Source organism: Mercenaria mercenaria, chromosome 4 (genome assembly GCF_021730395.1).
Source record: "Mercenaria mercenaria strain notata chromosome 4, MADL_Memer_1, whole genome shotgun sequence".
Taxonomy (NCBI): domain Eukaryota; kingdom Metazoa; phylum Mollusca; class Bivalvia; order Venerida; family Veneridae; genus Mercenaria; species Mercenaria mercenaria.
Genome location: NC_069364.1, coordinates 23,031,001 through 23,050,282, shown reverse-complemented (window position 1 = coordinate 23,050,282; position 19,282 = coordinate 23,031,001). Strand labels below are relative to the sequence as shown.

At 34.8% G+C, this 19,282-nt stretch overlaps 1 protein-coding gene across 2 annotated transcripts; it reads right to left on the bottom strand.

Moving 5' to 3' along the window:
• Positions 1–270: 270 nt before the first annotated feature.
• On the bottom strand, positions 271–17,481 carry LOC123556190 (stomatin-like protein 1). Of its 2 annotated transcripts, none has more exons than XM_053540714.1 (10): positions 17,328–17,481; positions 11,303–11,779; positions 10,082–10,185; positions 9,200–9,266; positions 7,564–7,646; positions 6,343–6,546; positions 5,431–5,486; positions 5,080–5,195; positions 3,032–3,262; positions 271–2,108 (listed from the first exon to the last, which is right to left on the bottom strand). In XM_053540714.1, exons 2-10 carry the CDS (start codon positions 11,484–11,486, stop codon positions 1,864–1,866), a joined length of 1,290 nt encoding a protein of 429 aa, XP_053396689.1. In that variant the 5' UTR covers positions 11,487–11,779; positions 17,328–17,481; the 3' UTR covers positions 271–1,863. The 2 variants fall into 2 exon arrangements, with proteins under 2 accessions (XP_053396689.1, XP_053396690.1); XM_053540715.1 differs by having other exon boundaries at positions 17,360–17,438.
• Between the last annotated feature and the right edge of the window lie 1,801 nt (positions 17,482–19,282).

Genomic DNA, 19,282 nt, shown 5'->3' with positions numbered 1-19,282 from the left:
TTTTCAAGAATAATATATGCTAATCCAGATATCAGAAAGTCTGTTTTAAATGCATCATTAAGAGGTGATGAAGAGGATCATTCCTGTGAAGTTTGGTGTAATTCTGCCCAGTGGTTTTCAAGAAGAAGATTATTTTAGATAATGTTGACGGACAGAAGACGCACGACACATGACAGACATTGAGCGGTCACAAAAGCTCACCATTAGCCTTTGGCTCAGGTGAGCTAAAAATAAGGCATACTGTTACATAAAAGATTCTACAAGACCAACCTGTGACACCAAACTTTATTTCATAAAAATCCATCAATTTTTTTTTCAAGACATGACAATTTTCCAAATGTGTCTATTTTCACTTGAAATAGTGGTTTCCAAGCCAATTTGTCTGCAAAGTAGGCCTCATGTTTAAAGTGTTATTACGGTACAGAATTTAGTTTGCGGTGAGAATGCCTTGTTAAGCATTTCTCACAATACCCTAAATTACCAGAATATGGGTAAAAAATTTGGCTTAATTCAAAATTTGGTTAGATTTAGGTGTCACCCCGGTATTGAAGTACTTCCAGGTCATTGTATCCTAGGAAGTAGTTCTTTGAAATTTTGAAGTTCCCAATTTAAAGCCATCCCTACTTTGACATGTTAAATTCTAAATGTATTTACTGTCACTGTGTACATTTTGTGTCATTTCTGATGTCTTTAACAGTTGTTTTGTCTGTGTTTTTCAGGACTATATTCCTGTGCGGATGGATTAAAAAACTACTCCAGACTGGTAGACATGACAGATGTGTATTGGAAATATGAACATGAACTTAAAACTTTGATGTATAGCAAAAAAGTTCATTGTTGATGATAGTGATTTTCTAAGCTTTATTGATTGGAACAGGGTTATTCTTTAGAAATAGAGTTGTCAATGCTGCAATTTTGTTGTGAAAGTCACAATCTATGTCAGAAGATGCTTGTTTTACTATACAGCAAAGAAGAAGAAATTGTATTGGGCCGACACCTTACACATACAGTATGGTTAGTTGTAGCTTACACATACAGTATAGTTAGTTACGGCTTACACATACAGTATGGTTAGTTCAGCATTCATTCAGGCTGATGAAAGAATGTGGCTGTCCTATTCTGGTTCCTTTATTAGTCCCCTACCTGTGGAACACTGGAGGGGACTAAAGGAATGCCCTCTGTCCGTCGACAAATCTGGATCCTGCAATTACTCAAGCTAGGTTCATAAAACTTGGTATATGAATAAAGGGCAATACATGTGGATTATGCACATGCTTGTAGGTCAAAATTCAAGGTCACTACTGAAGGTCAAGTAAAAACTGTTTCTGCTCCATAACTTTTATATGCATTGATGGGTTATCTTAGTGCTACGCAGAAATGTTCCAAATGACAAGACAATGTGTCAACTCATGACCTATTCTTGTCAGTCAAAGGTCAAGGTCACTATTGAAAGTTTCCCACCAGTAGGGGACTTGTGTTTTGCCACTGCAATACTCGGTCACTTGTTTTAAATGAAATGAGAAGCAGATTTAATGAATAATGCTCCTCATTTGCTCCGATTTCTTTAATAAAAACTAGGAAAGTAAAATACAAATACTCCAACTACAAGCTTAGCAATTTTGTGTGGTCACAGGAAGTTAACTTTTAACAGACAGCTCAGCAGGAAAGGGAAACAACATTAAACTTTGTCAAAATATGGCTCACAATACAGGAGATAAACTTAATTGACATAGTAATACATCAATCCTAGCTTGAGCTAATTTCATTGAGTCTTAAATAATTATTACACTTTGGCACATTTAGTTCAAACGCTGATAAAAATGGACGTTACATACACTATCATTAAAATCTAACACTTTTGTCTCATATATTCACTACAGTATGTCCAGCTACAGAGCTACTGGTTGTGTTACTGACAACCTTGTCCATCACTTCTTCCAGTCTCATAGCAGCTGATAGGTCACCTGACACTTTTAGTCTCCCACTCATATAGGCCTGTAAAGGTTTAAGTTGGTCTGCAAACATTCGCTGCATATCCCTCACTGATAGATCTAGCGTCACGTCTGGTTCATGCATAGTAGCTGGCCCTTCCCCAACAAATCCATTTCCTGGAATTACAGAATGAAATATGTTACTATAACGTTCTTTATTAAGAAAAACATTCAGACATGGTTTCATCAGGTAGAAAATACGGCCTCTAAAATGTTAAAAGGTTTTTCTACAAGAAGATGTAGTGTCTACACTCCAGAAAAATAAAAACCTTACATCCATTTTTTGGGGTACTTGATGCATGGCCTTTGTCACATGTGCATGTTTGTTTTTGCTATGTTAGGACTTTGTGAAGCATAGAAACAGTAAGGTCATATGATGACATTTCCAGCTTTTCATGGTGAAGAAAGAATCCAGGTGCCCCTCCGAGTATTATTTCAGGCATGGGCAGGCATCTGGGTAGAACTATCAGCCTTCCATAAGCAGGCTGGATGACTTCCTCACATGAAGAATTCTACACCCCATGAAACATTTCAAACCAACATCGATGGGTGGCAATTCATACCAAGTCAGCTACCTTAACAACTTGGCCATGGAAGTACATGTGCATATGAAACATGTAACTACAGCCGGTGAATCTCTTATTCAGATGAATTTCATTCCAAGATACAAAACTTTGTCAGTAACAAATACTAACTATCCATTGACCCCATTTATGGATAACTGACAGAACACGATATTCATTTAACTGAACACAAAAAACTCATTCCAAGTTTCATGTAGATCAGGTATAAAATGTGGCCTCTGGAGTGTTAATAAGGTTTAATTTGTCTTCTTACTTTGGCTTCCCCATCATGACGTACAGAGAAACATTGCTCACTCGAGCATCGATAGCTAAATTCATGTAGTTACCAATGTTTTCTTTATATGCTCTACATCCGGATCACTTGAAACCCTGTATGACTAGATCATTTTACTAATCCCCTGCAACTTTGTGGGATCATTGTTTTATTGCACATAGTTCAAATTTACAAAAACTCACCACGTTTTAAATCTAAGTAGAAGGTTCCACCATTATCACCAGACAGATTAAACTGGTATACAGCATTAACAGTTCTCACTAAGGACTCACTCAGCACACCTCTAACCAGTTCAACAAGATGTGCAGGTGTCACCTGAGGTAACAACTTTACATCTTCAGTTGCAACAGCAGCTCCAGCAGCCTCTTGAGACTCACTGATTGCCTGCAGAGGTGTATTCCTCTGTCCCTGACCTGAAAAAAGTGAAATTAAAACTAGAGTTATTATAAAAGATGATTATTACTTCAAGATGTTGTTTTATGCATGAAAATGGGTGGGACCTAGTGGCCTGGGTCTTGCATTCTGCCTGTCATTTTGATGAGGTTTAAAAACAAGAGCTGTCACAGGAGACAGCGTGCTCGACTATTTTGATGCTGGATAGTGAAATTGGGCACATCTAAGGAAACTGGAGCTGTCACTGGAGTGTTTAATGACTGCAATGGTAGATGAAGATATTGCACAACAGCTTATTAATAAGTCTGTGTCAAAAATATTTAGTAATAAGAGAGGTAAAGATAAAGTGTATCAAACCACTATCATACTAGTACAATTCTAAGCAAAAAGGAGGCAAAATTCATAAAATATTGGTGCAAGAGTTATGCACCTTGTGTCATATGATGTGGGTGATGATCAATGTGGAACAACTTCTTCAAGTTTGAAACAAATCCTTTTCGTAATAACTGAGATATGGTGAAAATGCATCAAAATTAACCTGAAAGTCCAAGTAAAAGGGAGCATAATTCATGAAAAGTTAGTGCTAGAGTTATGCAACTTGTGTCATATGATGTGGGTAATAAAGTGGAACAACTATTTTATGTTTGAATCAAATCCATTTAGTAATAACTGAGATAGAGTGAGTGTATCAAAACTTTAACCTGAAATTTTAAGTAAAAAGGGGGGATAATTCCTGAAATACTGGTGCAAGAGTTATGGCCATTGTGTCATATGATGTGAGGGATGATGCTTAACAACTCTTTAAAGTTTGAATCAAATCCATTCAGTAATAACAGAGATAGAGTGAAATTGCATCAAAACTTTAACCTGTAATTCTAAGTAAAATGAGGGATAATTCATTACATATTGGTACCTGAGTAATGGGCCTTTTGTCATATAATGTGTATCATAGAACAGCTACTTTCAGTTTGAATCAAATCCTTTCAGGAATAACTGTGATAGAGTGAGTGCTTCAAAACTTTAACCTGATATTCTAAGTAAAAAGGGGGATAATTCATGAAATATTAGTGAGAGAGTTATGGCCCTTGTCCCATATGATGTGAGTGATGGTGAGGAATAACTATTTATATAATAACTAAGTTTGAAGCAAATCCATCACGAAATTACAGAGATAATGTTTTGTTTGTTTGTTTGACATACTGCTTTTCAAAAGTATTTCAATTATGTACAAGCAAACAGTTAAACTTGTGTTCCTGGAATCTGTGCCAGTAACTGATAACTTATCCACATGAATCTGACAATTTATTTATTTATTTTGTTGTGTTTAACGTAGCACTGATACAATTTTAGGTAGTATGGCGACTTTCCAGCTTTGGAGGAAGACCCCAGGTGCCCCTCAGTGCATTATTTCATCACAAGCAGGCTCTTGGGTAGAAACACCGGCCTTCCATAAGCCAGCTGGATGGCTTCCTCACATGAAGAATTTGACGCCCCGAGTGAGGCTTGAACCCACAGCGATGAGGGGCAAGTGATTTGAAGTCAGCGACCTTAACCACTCGACCATGGAGGCCCCTGAATCTGACAAAGGATGAATGATATTATACATGTATACTGTCTTCCATCAAACCACTACTGACAACATTTGTCCTGCAAGAGGATCAAACTACAGACCTTCTAATTTAAAGCCTCAAACTCCAACTACTCAGCCAACTGCGCCGGCTTCCTGGGTAAGTGGGCTCAGTTTCTGAAGGGTATACATTACATCACTACCTCCACTGAAGTGTCTAAAATTCTTAAGCAAATTAAGTAAATTTTCAACAACAAAAAAAGTACATACCCGATGATAAGAATGACTGTGCCAGATGCTGGAATACTTGTGTGAGACCTTCTTGTCCTCCGAGCCCTGGCAAACTTGCTCCTGTTTTAGCAGCTTGTAATACTTTTATTGGTGACCTGAAAGAAGTACTGTCAATTATTGTACACTTCACTACAAATAGTAACAAAGTTATGTTAAAATTACACAATTTACAGTTAATAACACTGTATTCCTCAAGTGATACTTAAAGTGAAATTAACATTTACCCTGCTAAATCTCTATCATGGACTGGTCCATCATTCAATTTTGGCAATTCAAATGGGTGTTTACTGAAAATTAACTGACTAAATAGTGAACAGTTCTCCTACTTACAATTCAAGTCTACATATATCAGCTCCCCATCCTCTTGCAGTATTATTACATTCGGTCTGAAACATATAAACACTAATTCTACTCTAAGATTACTAGACTAAAAGAAAATACAAAAGTATTAAGAGCACATTAGGACATGGAACAAAACATGTTCCCATAAACCTTTTTAATATTTTTGGGATATTGCAAGTTACAAACTTAAATAATATTTCTAAACCATCACCTGTTCAGAAATTCCTTACAACCTTTCTTAATTACATTTGTAAATGAATCAAACTGTGTTTTTTTTTCATTTCACTCCAGTATCTTGTTAGTGGTTTTGTTTGGACTCATGGAAACCGTTTCAACAGGAATTGAACTGTGACCTTTGCATTAAGGGTAGTTACCTCCACGTCAGCCACTCCAGTACATACAAAGTCTTATCAATTAAATCTGTAAGAGACAATGGAAGTCTAAAATGCAAACAATTAGACTCTCTGTTTGTTTGTTTTGGGTTTAGTGCCATTTTTCAAAAGAAATTTCAGTCATGTAACGGAGCGCAATAAACTTATTATAATTATAACCAAATCTCCTGTGTTTTGTACCAGTACTAACCTGTTCTCCACATTCAAATAACAAACAACATTTTCCACATAAATCAGAGGTGGAGTGCAAATGATTTAAGGCATAATGTCTTTTATTAACTGTCACAGAGAACAGACTCCTCACCCAGGGATCAAACTCACGACCTGCGATCGATAGATTTGTGCTCTCCCTATTGAGCTAAGTGGGCAGACAAACAATTTGCCCGAGTCTATTCTTAAGAGGTATTGAAATGTGCAAAACATATCATGCGCTCTAGTAACAGCTTAAGGGGAACTTGAATGGAAATATTAAAATCAAGTAGACTCCAAATCATAAATGTTGACTCACAACAATTTTAGCAACATTATCATCTTTCCTATCCTCTATATCCTGCAGGTCATATTTAGTGAGTGTGTTCATCAGCCTGTTCCTCACCAGTCCCCTCAGCTGTGTGTTCAAATCCTGCACTGACGTCACAGACTTTACAGGATCAGTGACCTTGTAGTACACATCGGCTCCTAACTCTATTATTCCAGCATCTGACGTCAGTAACTGTAATATATGGTAAAATGGATTTGTTGAATAACCTGATGCCTTTAGAATGAAGTACAGCTTACATATGGATCTTTAGCCTGGGAATCCAGTCTGACAATTTCAAACTTTTTTTACTATCTGTAAATTGACAGCCTGGGGAAACCTGTTTTCCGACCACAGCGCCATCTATATTACACCCGAAATATGCGGGTGTTTGATCAAGAACGATAACATCTGAAAGCAATAAACCATGGCTAAAAATAGAAACGGAATTCTCACGGAAAAGACATATCTGAATCGTGTACTTCCGAAGGTTTCCGAACATTTCCGGGCCATAGACAAATACCAGTTTGTACCTCCCATAGCTTTTCCAGCAAGTTTTAACAACTTTTAAAATGTCTGTATAAACTTAAATTTGCGTCATAGCTATCAAGAAGTTATATTAATGCAGACCTAGTGATCTACGGAAATTGCCGAATTTTCGGCATCATTGCCTCGTTTTCGTTTCAAACAAGCGCAAATATTATCACATGTTAATTAGGCTAATTATAGAAAATCGATAATCAGTAGTAACATGGAAACTCCTTCAGATTTCCCCAGGCGTTGATAATATCAGAAACTCGATGAATGCCAATTAACACTAATTAGCGCAAATTAAGTGATCTTTAATGCACAGGTATTAGGTATGATTTCTTCTGACAAAGCACAAATATTATCAACGGCTTCCCAGGCTAATGGATCTTGCAAAATAAAGCTGAAGAAAGAAAAACATTTATCAATTTGGTGGATCAAACTAGCTGAATGAAACCAGAATACAGGCTGCTTTATCTATTTGTCTGATGCAGTTTCCCTCTAAAATATGTGTCAAGTAGAAGCACCAAGGAATTCCCTGAGCTCTGTGTCTTCTTGACCATCCTGTATGTGGGTAAAAGACTGAATTCAGACTCTAACCAAATCAGATTTCCAAATTATTACACCCTGATGGAAACAGTTAAAATGTCACTTGAAACCCATAATTCAAAATTTGATATTTACCTGCAGCGGTGGGACGTTGAATGCCTTCAATCTAACATCAACCTTCTTAATATTATCAATGCATGGTATCACAAAAGTTACACCTACAACAAAAACAAACAATATAGAAACAATTTATGACATTATCAAATGATTGTGAACAGTAAACACTTACAGAATAGCTTGCCTGTGAATATTCAAAATTATTTGCCAAAGAATCGTAACACCATGGTCTAATCATTTTGACTGTTGACTGGAACACTATATAATTCAATAACTGTTTTAATACATGACATTAGAATATGCTTCAATATCTTTGCTCTTAAGTGACTTAAGGTAGTTCTGCACGTTTGATAAACCGGAAGTGATGGCGTAACGTCATTTATCCGGAAAACGTAGAATAAAGCCTAGATTCGGCATACGGAAATGAAAATAGTTTTATGAATTAATGACAATCTATGAGTTAATTTATTTAAATGGCAATGTTACTTTATTTCTAAAGTCAAAATATGATGTGAAAACATATGACATGTTAAAGATTTCAAAATAATGTCTTAAAATTAGCGTGAAATGTCCGGTTCACTTTAATCATGGTTAAATATCTCAAAAATAAGCACACGGACATATACATTTTATTTCACCAAATTACAGACCATGTGTTTATTTACAAATGTGAGAAGTTTCATCAAAATCTATATTGTGGAAAAAATTCTATTCGCGAAAATGTTATGAAAGTTATGATTTTCTCACAGACTCCCATTGTGAAATATTGCATGATGTCCAAATTTTTCAAATCGGTCGAGCAAAAAATCAAGCATACGACCCTATTATTTTTATTTGCTGAATTTTCTATGTATATTCTGAAGTTTCGAAAAATCAGAGTTTAATCAAATTCTACATTGTAGAAAAAAGTTCGATCCAAACGTGCAGAACTACCTTAAGTGGGGAACAACATACCCATAAACAGCACAAACTACCGTGTAGACCAGTGATTTATATAAGGAGTTGTGTAATAATATGCAAAGTCTGTAAAAATTAAGATTCTGCAACAAAAAATAATCAACTATATTTCCCCGTTGTTTAAATGTCAAACAGATCATCATGATTGTGTTTCTCACTATAAATGTACCGGTACTAGAGATTTACACAAAATTTTGTGGTTAAGCCCTTAGAAATTTTCTTATCTTAGCTTCATCTGTGGACAGAGTAGCTACAAAATATTTATAGACAATGGGTCCCAGTTAATATATATTCTGTGACTGTTTTAATTTCTTTAACAAAATAAACTTCAATATGTTTGTTTTTATTGGGTTTAACATGAGACCAACTCAATTATAGGTCACATGGAGACTTCCAGCTGTTCATACTTGAGGAAGACCACAGGTGCCATCTCCAGGCATTCTTTCAGGCACATCCAGGCACCTGGGTAGAACGACTGACACTCCATAAGCAAAATACCTTAATATGAGATACAATGTAACAAATTCTATGCTAAAGTGGCATAATATGCCCTTTTGACATAAACCGGGCTGGTAAAAGCTAGATGCTTACAGCTAAGTAGACAATGACAGAAATGAAAGTGAGTATAAGAAATGACATTTCTGTTGAAAAGTTTTGTCATTGTAAGTGACACAGTGCCTAATGATTTGTAATTTACCTGGTCCTTTCACCCCTTGGAGACGTCCAAGTCTAAACACAACCATTCTCTCACAGTCTGATACAATCTACAACAGAAAATACATTTAGGTACAGCGTAAGTAAAAAGCCTTCACAATACTTTGGTAAAAGACACTTCAGACTGACGAACACTTTTTCACAAATTTGCTCTGATATTTCCTATCTTATTTATTTGTGCAACAATGAATTCTACACATTGTGGAAAGTGAAATTCTATGTATTTATTACATGTTTTTCAGTGAATTATAGAAATATTGGAGTGAAATATAACTGGTATTTTCCCAGTGAAAAATATCAAAAATATTTTTCACTGCTAATTAAGAAACAATAAAATGGGTAAATCTAATCGAAACACGAGACAAAAAGAAAATTTGTTTGTTTTACATGTAAGATCAAAATATCTTTCACTAATGAACACCATATCTTACATTTTCACTTGTGGCTATGCCACTCATGAAAATATTGCATATGGTGTTCACTCACGAAAGATACAATGTATTTCAATCTTACACTGAAACAAACAAATATCCTCTATATACCGATATGAATATGTCAAGTTATTCGTGAAACTCTGAACTGTAAGGTATGAAACTCTCAAATAATCGCCAAAATATAGTTCCTGCCAACAATAGAGTACAGTATGCAATGCTAATGTAAGAGAAGTTGAAGTACTAAAATACTGCACTGCATCCAGGATGATTATAACTTCAATTTCTGGTTCTACGTGGTATTTTAACCAAAACTGCATGTGCAGAAACCACAAATTAGAAAACCATAGGTTTGGATAATACCTCACTTTTTGCACTGCAAACTACACCTACCTGAATATCATAATCTTATCCGCAAACCATAATAAAGTTACCTTTATACTTATCCATGCAGATACTGGGAAAGTAATTACAATCAACAGAAAACACACAGCTGTGATTAGAAAACTGCATACTCGATTTCCAATAGACTGTTTGACTGAAATAAAAATAGGAACATCTTGACAGAAATTATTCTTAAAATACAACTACCGGTATATAAACCAGTATAATTCGTCCCCTTAATGCAAAAAGGTACCAAGTGCCTTCTTTATTCATATGCTCATGGTACCTTTTTGCATGAAGGGGACGATATGTTTAAAAGATAAATTACAGCATTAATCTTCTAAATGCTTGACAACAGGGATCAGCCTGGACTTTTGGAACAGTGAGAAGTTTTTGCCAGTTCAGGTCTATTTTTCGTGAGAAGCTAGTGACCTGAGCATAATTCTATGTGTAAGTTATATGTAAAACAACTTCTCCCTCAGCTGAAAACAGGGTGAAGTTTGGAAACTTTGGGAGACTATTTCTCCCAAGTTTTTGCTCTAGGCTGATCCCTTGACAATATCATATCAATTAAAATAGTGTTGGTAAGTAAACTCTTACACAATGTGATAATCTTTAGCCTGCTGGCAGCAAGTGATTTTGCCTTTGCGACCAGTGCAAACCAAGATCAGCCTGCATGTCCGTGCAGGCTGATCATGGTCTGCACTGTCCGCTATTCAGTCAGTAAATTTTAAGGAACACCCCTTTGAATAATAAGTGGTACTGCCCAAATTGAATGATGGATCAGTTCATTTTAGAAATTTAGCAGGGTAAAGGTTAAATAATAACACTTTAAGGCAGTGGACCCCTAATGACTATCGGCAAATTATTCTCTGTATGCAATTTCGGCATTCTCTGGTTTTTTATGGAAAACCATGAGTGCATTGAGCTATATTTACGTCCAAAACAATGCTGATTTGTCTAACAATGAAAAATTAATGACATGAAAATTGCTGGGTTTCATTACAGGTCCACTACCTTAATATAACTGAACTTCAGTTCACAGGAGAATTATTATGCAAGTGGTACTGAGGAGTCCAAATGTTATGAATTGTAGTTCCATAAAAAACACTTTTCAGACAAATAAAGTACATACATTGTAACTAAGGATTTGGTAATGGTGAGCTTTAATTAATTTTGTTTAAACATAGATCTATATATTGTCCTGTAATTCAATGTCCTTTTTAATATGACACTACTAGTAACTAAAACAGAAAAATCCCTCTCCTTACCAACTGTTAGAGTTAGATGATCTTCTCGTAGCTGCATGTCTGCATTGGAGTATGAGAAGATGGATCTGTAATCATGAGTAGAATGTGCAGACGGTGAGGTGAATTGATGGCTGGAGGAAAAATCAAAAGCCACTTGTCCAAGTTCTGGGTCTTCTGTCGACAAGCGTGAGTATTTTGCAGCCATAATATTAAGTTACGATATTAACTCATTATCACAATAAAACAAACAAAATTATGTCTACATTACTCTTGACAAAATTACTTTAAGATTCCATGAATCTGGATTTTCCGTTTATATCAACTACTAACACTTCCACTGTCAATTTTCATGTTTGACTTTGGTTTGACAAACTGAATCCGATTTGCCTTGACAAGGCCTTGTTACTGTTTGGACGTTACCAACCACAATTCACTACGTGATTCATTTATCTCTTGTTTTAACTTGTTGCAGTTCAAAACTAAAACTCCTTCTTTTTCCTGTAAAAAAAAAAAAGAGAAAAATATTTTAGACAGTAAAAGGCTTAAGATGGTATATACCACTTCATGAAATTTTATTCCCTAAATCTTGTAAGGTTTGTATCCAATATTTTACAATATTTAGACAGTGTTTATAACTACATGTATATATATTTGGAAAAGTCTTTTAAAAAATATTCTTAATACAGTGCCAACTGTTATACATGTACTAATATTTTTCAAAACTTGTACAAATGCCATAATAATATGAGCCGCGCCATGAGAAAACCAACATAGTGGCTTTGCGACCAGCATGGATCCAGACCAGCCTGCGCATCCACGCAGTCTGGTCAGGATCCATGCTGTTTGCTAACGGTTTCCCTAATTGCAATAGGCTTTGAAAGCGAACAGCGCAGGCTGGTCTGGATCCATGCTGGTCGAAAAGCCACTATGTTGGTTTTCTCATGGCAAGGCTCATATGTTAAAGCATCCACTTTGCAGAACATTTAGCTGATTTCTGCGATTAAATCTGTCCACTGATACAGTTAAACTTACTATACTGAGATAAAAGTTTGAATTCAGCATAGTATTTGTTTACAGGCAAACAAAATATGATACTTATACTATTCATTCATTATCAAACTGATTACCAGACAACTAGAAAACCCCTAGAATTTTGAATGGCTGTTTACTTGCAACATTGGCATTGCCATGACTGTTTGCATGTTGTTTGAAAGTGGATATGTGCACGGTCACATTTTGAAATTCATGACTGTTGAATAAAAATCTATATTTGTAGTCCTTTCCATTGGTCTAGATGTAGTCACATGTTCAATGATAAAAAGTCATATTGACTCAAAGGCAGAGCCAAAAACACATACTGACCTCCAGCTGTGACATCATCATGGTTTGACATCAAAACAATGCGACGTCATACACAATTTCTTACGTAAAATTACCTATTTAGGCTGCAGATATTCCTACTTAATTTTTATACTTATAAGTAGGCTGGATTTAATAATAAAACAATTGTTGCCTTTGACCTGATAAAAGCGATATCAACCTCAGGCTGCGCCCTTGGTCGATATCGCTTTTATTAGGTCGATAAATCCACATATTGACCTCACCAAAAGGCAATAATTGTATATCGATTCATTGAATACATACATGTAGTAAATGTCTACTGATTTTTTTTCTGTCCCAAATTATCTATGTTTTTGGATGTTTTTATCATATATAGCCTTATAACTCACTGACCAAACAAATGTGCCAAATGTAGCGATATCCACAAGAAAGATAACTCTTGCAAACACCTGATTCACAATTTCCAAAAAACTGTGACCACAAAAAAAATTTAAATGCTAGCTTTTGCTTTTTAAACCTAGCTTATGGTGTTGCATAGTGGGTATCTTAAATACTGTATGATTTTTTAAGACGTAAAAGTGTGCAGACTGGAATATAACAAAGAGCTATGAAACTAACTAGATCGGCAACTTGAAAGGCATATAGAACAAATCTTGCCAACATCTCATGGGAACTGAATGAGATCTCATTTTACCAGTGTATGAAACAGACAGCAGAAGGATAAGAATTTGTGTCATGAAAAACTTTCTATCAGATTGTTTATAATGATAATTTTGTTTTCTTAATGTTATTATCCACCAGTGCCCATGAGTCAACACCCTAAGGATAAATGTTTGTTTTTCCAACACAAGCTCATGAAATATTTTATGTTTTGATACTTTCATAAACTGGAACATGTAGTCATCCTCCACGCAAATTTTTATTAAATTCTGTACAGTGATAGTCGAGTAAAATGACAACTACTAGACAGGGGTGATTTTTTGTACACAATAAAAAGGTGTCCTTGAGTCAACACCCCTCAATATGTCCATTCACTCTGTGTACATAGGGTAATGCACTGATGTTTCAATATCATAAAATCAAAACTAAATACATTGTCTTTAAAAACACAAAACATTTATGTAATTTTCACAAGTGTTTTTAAAAATTCTGGCTTGTAATCAAGACTGGTTGAAATAAATTAGCAATTTCTTAAAAAAATGAAGAAATTCTTAGAAATGAGTTCAAAATCAACAGCCAAGACACATATTCCAGACTTTTCACCACAAATATTATTTGTTTCCTCTATACATCTTTCTCCAAAAGTTTGATAAGAAAAGAAGAAAGAAAACAATAAAACAGCATGGGTGTTGACTCAAGGACAGTGTTGAATCAAGGACTCTTGACGATAGTATTTCCTGCATGGGGGAGGAATAAATTTATGATTGGAAGCCTGAGAAATCAGATGATTCAACAGTTGTCGTTTGAAAATTGGACCTGATTCGGGCCGTATCGCCAGTGTAATACTAGAATAAGTGTTTTTGAACATAAAATTTACGAAGAAAGTTTTATTGGGTGTTAAAGTCATGTCCTAGATTTTGACAGGTATGGACGACAGCATAATACAGATAAATGTATTGATTTATATGGACTGTCTACTCCCCGTATTGGGCCTTCCTGTCTGAATATAGGAGAAAAAAATGTAATTAACTTAAAATGTGTTATGTGTCAAAATCTAGGACATGACTTTAAGGTATTTCCGCAAATTGAAATTAGAAATCCATGTGAAAAATCAGAACCCTCGAAACAGCTTTCGAAATGCAAGGACACAAAAAATATATGATAAAAATTGAAATGATATATCTGTATGTAAACTTGCGAGCATGAAAGCTACGCTGAACCCTATCTCCACAGTGCTTTGGAAGAAAATGAGTGAACATTTTTGGTGCAAAATTTCGGTATCGTATGCAACCTAAATTGCTATAAAACATTTATTTTCAAATCAAAGAAATGCCAAAATAGTGCACACGAGCGTTACTTTTTCAAGAAAATGTCGTTAAACATTCTAAAGCGCAAAACACGTGCACAGTTTTTCTAAAATATTTCGCCGCCATGTTTATTTCAAGGAATAAAATATATGATTGTTCTTTTACCTGAGATTTCCTTACTGAAATATGTATGTCTCCTTATTCATGGTTAGAGATATCCATTTAGTATAGTTTTTCACTGTCCGATCCACTTAATCTGTTACCGATCCTTCACATTTAAAGAATAAACACAATGTGTAATGATAGTTTTTCGCTTTACACACCTCCCTTGGACAAGAAAGCCGTTTCACTTAAAATTTGTAAGCATCCGCTGACAAAATATTACTAAAAGATCGAAACTTTTTCTAAAATAAAGTTGAATTTCAATCATTTTCTAAAACTGGAAATATTACACATTGTGTTGAATTTATAAATAAAACAAAAATCCCCAAAATAAACAATTTTAGATCTTTTCCGGGAACTATACGTTTCAGCCCAACAACGCATTTCAAGATGACACAAAACTGATTTCTCTTCGTAAACAATGTCAAAGTTCACCTGAGGAACATTGCTGTAAAAGTAAAAGTGCTTACTTGTTTCAGTTTTACGTCCTGTAGAAAACAATCAACTTTCAACTTTAAATGCATAGATGTTCTGTAAGTATTCCAATATAAAAAAACGTCCGATCTTTTCCGTGAGAAATAAAACGAAGCAAATTTAACTATTTGTTTACACTTCAACCATGTGAAATTAAAGGCATGTACTATCACGAGACTCCCGTGCATTTTGAACCTTGTGGTGAATAAACTGAATTTACTTTAAAGTATGGTGTATCAGTTGAGTCAGTTATTTGTTCATTTCAGAGAACATACATTAAAGAAGTGTTTATGAGATTATGCATGTGTACGAATATTTACTAGTCTACTTTATATTAACGACGATAGAAAAGTGTGCACTTGGCAAATAGCAAGTCTATCATTTTCAGGTGTATACTGAACACTGATCCCAATGTTCGTAATTTTCAGATAAAGAACTCGTTATCCTTGGTTTCGTAGACAGTCTTAGTACTGGACCGCTGTTTCTGCTGTCAACACGGCAGTAATGTAAAGTCAATGTCCATTTCTATGCCGGAATTTCAATGCACATTTATTTTCAGTTTAAATCTATGAAAATGTGAAAAAATATCATTGTTTAACGAAGAACCAAGATGCAGAAAAGTTACTTTTGAGATATTGCTGATTTTAATCATCAGGTTTTCGCGTGAGAAGTTCAACTGATTGCATTTTGTAAAATGTTTCGTAGTTATCTACAACTGTATACAAATTGTATTACCTCCTAACATATTTGGCTGTACATTTTTTTCTGCGATTTATTCTCACTGTGTTTTCAAAAACATGCTGCATTATTTTCATATTGTTTAAAAAGTCGATAGATCAAAATTGGTTAGTACATAAATTCCACTATAATAAATTAAACCTTTCTTATACTTGCACAATCCTTGAAAAGAATTTTGGATCGTTGTCAAATCTTGTTCACACATAAGTCTGAGACTTGTCTTACAATTTTAGGCAGTTTGGTACACCATACGTACAAAAATCATTGTCCGCACATTGCACTACTTTTATGTATGCTGAAAATAGCAATATGTACAGATTTATTTTCGTTTTAATACATGAGGTGGTCAAGTTTGAAAACAGATTTTGTAATAAGTTAAGTTCTATTCAGTAAGACAATTCTCCTGTGCACTAATTGAAACTTTGAACTAACTTTTGCCATTCATGAATTTTTAATAAAGTATTTTGAAAGGATTTATAAATCTAACCAAAAATTTGGAAAAATACAGGTAAAATATCTTCTTTGTTTATTTCCAAATTTTAGTTTTACTTTTTATTCAGCTACTTTAAGTTCAGGTCTTGCAAACTGAGCTGTTTTTGTATTCTGGAACAGCTGCATTTGAAAGATTTTGTTCACTATATTTTCACACTTCAAATGAAGGTCACTCTAAATTCAAGATGGCGGAAGTACCTTAACACCCAATAAAACTTTCTCCGTAAATTTTATGTTCAAAAACACAATTGATTTGTCTTTCATACACCTATAAGAGTTCAAAAACATAATCTTCATCTTGCAGGCAAAACTAACAAAAATATGGCAGTTGTTGCTACCAAATGGTCAGATGTTGTTATTATTTGCCGGCTTTGGATTGATTGAAAAATGTGTAGGAAACCCGTAACATTCAATGAGACTTCAGCTGATTGGTTAAAAATGTCTTGCTTTGAATCATGAAAATATCCTTAAAATCTGGAAATATAATGTTTTCTGTGCATTTTGAAGTATTTTATAGCAGCCTGGCTATATATTTAACTTTGAAATTAGCAATTTAGTGAAGTCAGTACTTGTTGGAATTCACCACTAAATTCAATGCACAGTTGAGGGTGGTTGTCTTTGAATGGAAATAGAAAAAAAATGGATCCTGCATGCCCATGTAAAAGTGTTATTTTTTGTGTCTGGAAGGCTATTTGACAGGGTAAATGGCATCTCATGTGTCAACAAAAGTTTTAAGGGGGTCCTACAGAGTCATTTCTTACAATGTAAGCCTATGGAAAAATTAATAGCAGTGTCTGACCAAATCACTTTTATTGGCTATCGCGAAAATACATTACATTACAATATTTTTATACAAGCGTGACAAAACTTACAGTTTTTCAACCACATAAAGTGTGGCACATACTATATTATGTAGAAATGTCAGTATTCACAATCAAATACATTTCCAAAATGCTTATAATACGGCTAAAATGAGACTTAAATTGCCCACATAAATAATTTTGTCACCACAACGATAACCTCTGAGGTGCTCCGAATAACATCTGCCAAAGTTATCTCCCGTTGACAATGCACGAGTATTTGGATATACCGCACAGGAAGTTCTGCACGTGCGCAATCATTGTTCTTCTGCTATAAACTCTATTTTTTCAAAACTTGAAAATGCGTAGAGAAATAACTGCGGAGACGTGTGCAGAATTTACGATATTACAAGCCTTACTGTAGTAATTCGGGCTACTTTGACCTAAGTTTTTGTCTTTTTGTGGCCTTGAAAATATAGACCTATCTGTGTGAATTAAGCTTTTAATCTACCATTTGAGGGGGTTAACCATGTTTACTGCCGAATCGGTTTAGTCTTAAGGGAGGATGGCGAAGTCAATTTGGAGTAACAAATTGATATTTACAGAGCAAATTTTACTATAGGCCTAAGTTGCATAATTTAGGCCTATATTTGACGGGAAATAGCTCATGAGCTAATGTTGTTTTTTTATACTTTATCCGACGTAAAGTAAAGATTCTTGTATCTTGTAAAATAAAGGTTATTGTATCTTGTATGAAATAAAAATAGCTCTCTCTCTAGTTTTTTTTCTCAGCTTTTTCACATTTGATCATTTGAGTTTTTTTTAGCTTTCACAACATGCATCCAGGAAAGAGGTTTTAATACAAGCTTTTAGCTTACTCCTCAATCCTATCACATTAATATATGTTTGTATGATACATATGTAGAAAATAAATGGATCTAGATCTGTTGTTTAAACCGAATGCATCCGTATACGACTCTACGCTGGTAGGAACCGCGTGCAAATCACATTACAAGCCTGTTTTAATCCCGGGCTACTGTAATTTATGTGTTTGTCCCTCTCTATTATTGAAGATATATCTTTCACATTAATATTGTGATCTACAATGTGAGGGGTTTCACCGCTGATTCGGTTCATTGGTCAGGGCAGGGTGACGGTATCAATTTGAGTAAAAGTTGATATTTACATGGGAAATAGTAGGGCATCGCGTGCAATCGCCTTACAAGCCTGTTTTAATCCTGGGCTACTGTGACTTATCATATATGTTCAGGGGCGTAGTTGGCATTTTATAAATTGCAGGCCCGATGCGCCGAAGAAGCGACTTTGGTAGTTGGGTATTGGGGTATCCTCCCCACGAAAATTTGGAAAAACTAAGAGTGTCTATGGTGCATTCTGAGCCATTCTGGAGGAATAAAACCAATGCTAAGCGGGGGAGTTTAATTCAATAAAAACACACAAAAAACGATCAAAGTTCAGTTTATTACTAAGTTATCATAACTAAGTATAACTGACCCAACATCAGTATTATCAGTTCCATATCAGTCACACTGTGAGTGATATAGGTTTTCTATTTCTTTTATTAGCATTCAGCAAAACAAAATAAACAGAATTTGTTTGTTTTGAGTGGATATGGAATATATCACATTGACAGTTGATGCAATTAAATATTTTCATGAGCAGGTAGCGCGAGTTATTGTATCAGTTCTCGATGTGATATTCCGTATATCCATTCACAGCAAACAAATTCTGTTTATTTTTTGCTGAATGCTAATAAAAGAAATAGCAAACTTATATCACTCATAGTGTGACTGATAAAAAATATGTTCCTGTATTTTGTTGATGGATAAAATGATGCGAATAATTAAATCACTCATGCTACGCACTCCTGATTTAATTACTAAGCATCCGAAGTTCTGATTATATTTATTCACCGATAAAATGTAGTAAATCATTATTTATTAAACAGATGCACATTTCAATAATTATTCAACTGAAAAATAAGCTGTATACGCACTTCAAGATATGCA